We start from the raw sequence: 6,350 nt of genomic DNA, 5'->3' as shown, positions 1-6,350 counted from the left end.
ATATATGCAAATTCTTTGTTAATGGAAAGCTATATTATTTTGAAATTGTTCAATTATCTTTAATAGCTTCAGTTCAAGGCGTTTCGGAAAGCAATATACGGATGTATACAAATATAATAATTTTTTAATATAATATAATATATAAATTATTATAATGAAAATTATAATTATAAATTATAAAATAATATATATAAAAAAAATTATGTAGTAAATATGTTTATAAGAAATATATATATATATATTCTCAAGAGATTATAAATTTCCAATAACAAATATTCGCTCAATCGTTTCTTTTAACTATAAAAGTAAATTCAATTAACAAAATAACATACAAATATATAGACAAAGTATGATATATATCTTATGAAATAAAAAATATAATATATCAATTATAAAATAATATTAAAAATTATAAAATTTCGACTTTTCCTTACCCAATACATATTTTTCAATCCGACACAAAATATTCCTATTCTCAAAAAAATATTGTCTTCGTAAACTATAATTTAATAGCATGTCTCATTTTCCGCAAGAATAGTTGCCTCGTATTTTTTCTTTTAATGATTCAATATCACACTTAAACAAAACAGTGAATCACTTTAACTTTAAATTATGACAATTAATTATATTAATTTAAGAATTAAATTAGGTGTATGTATATATGATTTTTCAATAATGGGTTATAGTAAAATTTGATTATATAATTTTATAAGTTAATATGAGTGAGAAGAGTGTTTGAAAGATGCACATAAGTTTGTTCAAGATTGGATTGTTGGATTTATGGGATCAAATCTTTATTTCTAGTTGTTGGATCACAAACTCAGGAGTGTATATTGGTTTTATATTCTATGTTATAGTCATAAGTCTTTTCATTTATGGAGATCATATAGTTTTTTTATTATAGACGATTATATCAAATAATTAAAAATCATCTTGGAAGATTTTTTTACAAATATGACTATTAATATTGACACAATTAAAATCATGGTAATTAAATAAATAAAAATATATGATATTTTCTTACATGACAATAATTACTGGGTGAAAGTGTTTTTACACAAATATTTTAGGATCGATATCTGCAATATCAATTTGAAGTATAACATTAAAGAAGTAATAAATAGAAAATGGGAAACTTACTATAAATTTGAAAAATAACTGCAAGTTAATAAAGTTTTAGATATAATATTCTCTTTGAAACTCTCTTTATTCCATTTTATTTAATCCTAAAATTAAAATTAAAAGAACTATTTTCCTCTGGTTAAACATTTTCCGCTCGAAAACATGGTTATGATTAAATATTTTATTCATTAAAAAAAATTAAACAACAAATTAAACGATTAAATATCTTATGCATTAAAATAGATTATATAACAAATTAAACAATAAAGTTAAAATAAAATAAAGTTGACATCACGTAGCACGTGATGTAAATAGCCGTGACGAGGAAAGCTCCTCTCAAGTGTCGCTTTGCTTGTGGGCTCCGTCTTGATTCTGGTTTTAATTTATAATCCATGGGATGGCCTACTCGCTTGCTCACAACTCCATTGCTCCTCCATGCCGTGGAATGTTGGTAGAGAATGTGTGTTGTCACATGTTGGCAGTGGCATACAGAGAATGAATTTGTCCTGCCTGGCCATATATGATTCTCAACATGAAGATACCATACGGTCACATTGCCTTCACAGCACTACACCCTTCATTTATGGGAGGCGACGAGATGAGTTTGATCTGCCGCCGCATGCAACTCAACTCAAATTTAATTGAAGCGTCAAACGGGTGAATGCTTTATGTTTGCATCATGTAGATGCAGATGCAAAGGCTTCGTGGGTTCCTTCTCCACCATACTCACTTGTCCACGTCATCATACAATATTTTTGTGAATCATAACAGTGGTCGAACCCGATTCCTTTTCCGTTTCCTTGGTGTTCGCCTACTTAACGTTTCCTTATAACATAACATAACGAGGAACGAGTCTACGTGTGTCATGCATTTCCTCTCCCTTCTGTGTGTGCAATGCGTTTCTAGGATTGTTGAGCAATCTTCAGTGCTATTTTTATGGTGGAAGTTCCATTGATTTTCTTCTTTAGTGGTCACTGTGATTTGAATTCATGGTTATTGCCAATCGTAGAACCTGTGCATTCCTCCGCAATGCCTTCGATGCCCTTCGTTTCCACGGAGATTCGACCTTTAAACCGCAGACCACCTTTGGTGGCCATCCTTCCCGTTTCCTGTACAGGCGGGAACAGACGAAGGTAACCCATTCACAGTTTCAGTCCCGCCTTTTCCCTTCTTCCCAACTATATTTCCAATGGCAGGAACAGTTGCCGTATTTGAATGCCCGACCCCCTGACGGGCAGATATCAGTGGAGGACGGCAGGAGATTGCTTAGATTGGCCCGGTTGGAGGATGTCAAAAAAAGGCTAGTGGATTCACGACGACTGCATTTTATATGACGAGCTGCTGCGAGCTTGCATGGAGACGCTGGAGGGGACTTCAGAGGAGGAAGCGAAAGGAATAGCGAAGCTACTTGACGAATCGGGCCATGTTCTCGTATTGAATAAGACTGTATATCTTCGTCCTTACAAGGTATATCTAATTCAGACCTTCTTAGCATTTCCGGGGCTCAGAATTCATTGATTTGGGGTTTTTGGTTGTGGTTTCACTGATATTCTTTTTACTTTGGCGTGGTTTCAGATAGCAAGAGCTTTCGAGAAGATCATGCCTACGCCCCTGGCAGCGAAGAGCGATCCTTACAAGGAAGAGCTGGAGAGACTGGAGAAAGAGAAAGTAGAAATTGATCAGAAAGCGGAGAGTCATGCCATGACTGAATTACGTTTGGGGTTGGGGTTTTTTGGCCTTCAGACTGCGGGCTTGATGAGGCTGACATTCTGGGAACTGTCATGGGATGTGATGGAACCCGTATGCTTCTTTCTTTCATCAATTTACTTCATGGCTGGATGTATATTTTTCCTGAACACATCCGCAAATCCTTCATTCCAGAGCTTCTTCAACATTCGCTTCGGTGCCACGCAGAGAAGACTGATGAAGAAGAGGAATTTTGACATAGAACGCTTTAGAGAACTTCGGAGGTTATCCAGGCCTGGGTTGAAGCCCCCTTATTGTCGCGGGCGTCTCTGTAACTGTGATGATATCTAAGATCTCTAACTCTGTATTTTTCTTAGCATTTTGATGCTCACGGACGAGAACAAGATCTTGAATGAATCAAGATCGATGAGATATGTGCCCAAACGGGGTATTAATTAATATATTTGTTATGCTTTATATAACGACACTGAATCATGATTCAAATACTTCTACTCCTTAACGATAGTTTTAAATATATTCCTAAAAATACTTTATTTCAGGAGAAGTCAACCGCTTTCCTCTTCCATCATCTTTCATCCAAAATTATGGCTGTAGTTTGGCTAGACTGTTTTTTTCACTTAAAATTATGAAAATTTTGGTAATATTTTGATAAATTTTAATAATTTCAAGATTTTTGATGTCTCAGATCTAAGTTAAAATTGTTAAATTTCAAGATTTTGGATGTCCTAGAAATTTTTGATGGTGCTAAATCTATTTCTACTTTCAAAAATATGATTTAAACATTCCTTTTTGATAGTGTTGAATCCATTACTACTTTCAAAAATATGATTTAAACACTCCTACAAGATTCGTTGAAATAACCGTGGAAACAATTTATCCACTCAATAAACTTATTCAAAATTATATACTTTCAAATCACATTTTATCTTTATCTCTCGGATGTTCCAATGTCTGATCACTAACTACTTAAATTTGGTTTTAACTTGTGTATAGTTTTAAAGTCCACAGAAATGAATGTTGAATTGAGTTAGGACGGATTTGTAAATAATTTGATGTTTATTACGATGAGTGTGCAAAAAATTATTTTTTCTTTTCAATTTTTTCTTATAAAATTTAAATTTAAAATTAATCTTTTTAAAAATGAATTTTTATTTTCAGCTTTTTCAAATCTTTTTTATAAAGTTTGAATTTAAAATTAAATTCTCTAAAATTAAATTTTATCTTAATGATGAACTACACTTATTAGAAATGGGTGGACAAAGAAATTTTGATATAATTATCCAAAAAAACATTTCTGACATATAAAAATAAATTATTTAAGATAAATATATAAATTATAAAATCTATAAATTTAAAAAAAAATATATATATATAAATTATAGTAAAAAAATTAATTAATATAAAAAATTACCATACTTTAAAATTATTATTCGATTTATTCATAGGTTGAATCTATGTGAAAATTAGTTAAAAAAGATTATTTAAGAATATCTATTATAATAATAAAAAAAAATCACTCATTTTAAATTAATGTTTACTTCCATATTAACTTAAATATGGATATTATACATCGGATTAAATTAATGTTTATTTTAATATTAACTTTAATATGGATATTATACATCGGATTAAACAGAGTGTATCAAAAGTTATATATAGAATATTATCTTTTTACAAATAGCTTTCCGACAAAATAATAGGCTTTCTTTAGGAATGAATTGGAATATATTCATTTGCAAGTGAAACATATATCTTTGCATATCTTTTCTCACGTGGTCACAAAAATCGACTTTAATTCTCGACTTTGGTGCCCACTCAACTATTATCAAAGTGGGGGATCTGGATAAGTTGGAGTATTGATAATGACCGTACGCAAACAACTAATTTTTTTGGCTCCTCAAACATTCGTATCACAATAATTCTCATTTCGTCACAAATGCAACGCAATAACATCTCGTCATCGACAAACTGAGATTCTCAACGCTCTACTTTCATTGGTGACTTTCATTTTCAAACATTTTTAATGAGGCGAATGCTTTATCAAAGAATTTTTGACATTTAATATAACGTAAATCCAAAAAATGTCTAAAGGTAATACGGAATGGAAATGTGGGTGGATATATAGTAGAAGATGAGATGAGGTAACTCTTTCGCTGAACTTAATGGGTATTATATTTATATATATATATATAATATTTTTGGAGTTATAAAATAAAAAATAAAATGTAATATTTTATTTTCTAAATAAATTAAGTTTTTCTGTTTTTTTAATTTATTATATATAGCAAAAATATTCACATAAATTTATATTGAATACTAGAATAATATGTGTGCATCCAACTCTCTATCTTATTTTGATGATATATTGTTGAGATTTTATAAGACTCTTTAAACAAATTGTGATATGGCATTATGGATATTATTTTTACAGTTGTGAATATAAAAGATATATCCAAATGTAATTTAGTCACTCGCTTAATGATTATTGTCAATTATGTATATCGATACGTAATTTAATGTTATAGACAGGATATTATTTTTCTAGTTGTGAATATAAAAGATATATCCAAATGTAATTTAGTCACTCGGCTTAATGATTTTTGTCAATTATGTATACCGATTTGTAATTTAATGTTATAGAAAACATTATTATTTAATGATGCCATATGAACTATGCCATACATAAAATTTTATTATCATTTTTTTTAATTAGTTGTGTATTAACTAAATCTTGAATGAAATCCAAATTTATTATTTCAAATGAATGATCAAATGTTGAATAAATGAAATGTGTAATAATATAGAGTGAATAGATGCATAATATTGATGGGATGATATATGCATTGTTGAATAAATGCAAAAAGTTGAATCATATTTGTACTAATTGATAAATGAAACATGGAATTTTTAATTACATATTGATATAAGTTTATGATTATCTAATATAGATTTGATACAATTTGGATTAGAATTACAATAATGATATGTACCTTATGGGAGCCCATAACTTTGAGGGATTTTATTGAACAACTTTAATTATGGACCGAGGGTCTATTCTTTGGGAATTGTGCAAGGAAATAGGGAATTCCCCTATTCTTTAGGAGCTAAATTTCTCCATGATTGGACAAGGAAATAGGAGGAATTTGGGGCCTTGAATTGGAAAAGTGTTTTCCAGAGAAGGACAGTCAACAAAAGAACAAGTTCATAGTGTAGTGTGTGCTTCAAGATTGAAGCAAGACATTGTAATAGTTTCTCATTCTCATTTGATTAATGAAAAGAAACGAAGGGGTTTTCTCCAGTTAGGTTCCCCCGTAAAATCGTTGTGTTCTTGTGGTTTTGATGGCTGCATGTCAATGCATGAGTTTCTAAATTGTGATTTTCATTCCGCAGTATTGTAAAGGAAAATTGTAATCTCTTGTTTTCAGTTCGAATTCATTAGTACTATCAAATTTATATTAAATTGTACATGGTATCAGAGAAGAAATCACACTAGAAACCAATCAACAGATTTTCTCCTTCAA

The 6,350-nt window shown here is 30.1% G+C and overlaps 1 protein-coding gene across 1 annotated transcript; it reads left to right on the top strand.

Annotated features, from left to right (window-relative positions):
• Positions 1–2,457: 2,457 nt before the first annotated feature.
• LOC149193462 (calcium uniporter protein 4, mitochondrial-like) lies at positions 2,458–3,310 on the top strand. The gene is made up of 2 exons (XM_089406678.1): positions 2,458–2,589; positions 2,698–3,310. The coding sequence occupies exons 1-2, from the start codon at positions 2,476–2,478 to the stop codon at positions 3,157–3,159; spliced, it is 576 nt and encodes a 191-aa protein (XP_089262804.1). The 5' UTR covers positions 2,458–2,475; the 3' UTR covers positions 3,160–3,310.
• The last annotated feature ends 3,040 nt before the right edge of the window (positions 3,311–6,350 follow it).

Source organism: Pinus tabuliformis, chromosome 2_2 (genome assembly GCF_031772625.1).
Source record: "Pinus tabuliformis cultivar Carrire ecotype Pingquan chromosome 2_2, CPIR1, whole genome shotgun sequence".
NCBI lineage: Eukaryota > Viridiplantae > Streptophyta > Pinopsida > Pinales > Pinaceae > Pinus > Pinus tabuliformis.
This window is presented reverse-complemented; position numbering and strand designations above follow the sequence as displayed.

Bases quoted from the DNA above. Each gene is read 5' to 3' on its own strand.
- LOC149193462 (XM_089406678.1), top strand. From the start codon at position 2,476: ATGGAGACGCTGGAGGGGACTTCAGAGGAGGAAGCGAAAGGAATAGCG. The intron at 2,590-2,697 runs GTATATCTAATT...GCGTGGTTTCAG, and splicing joins TATATCTTCGTCCTTACAAG to ATAGCAAGAGCTTTCGAGAA.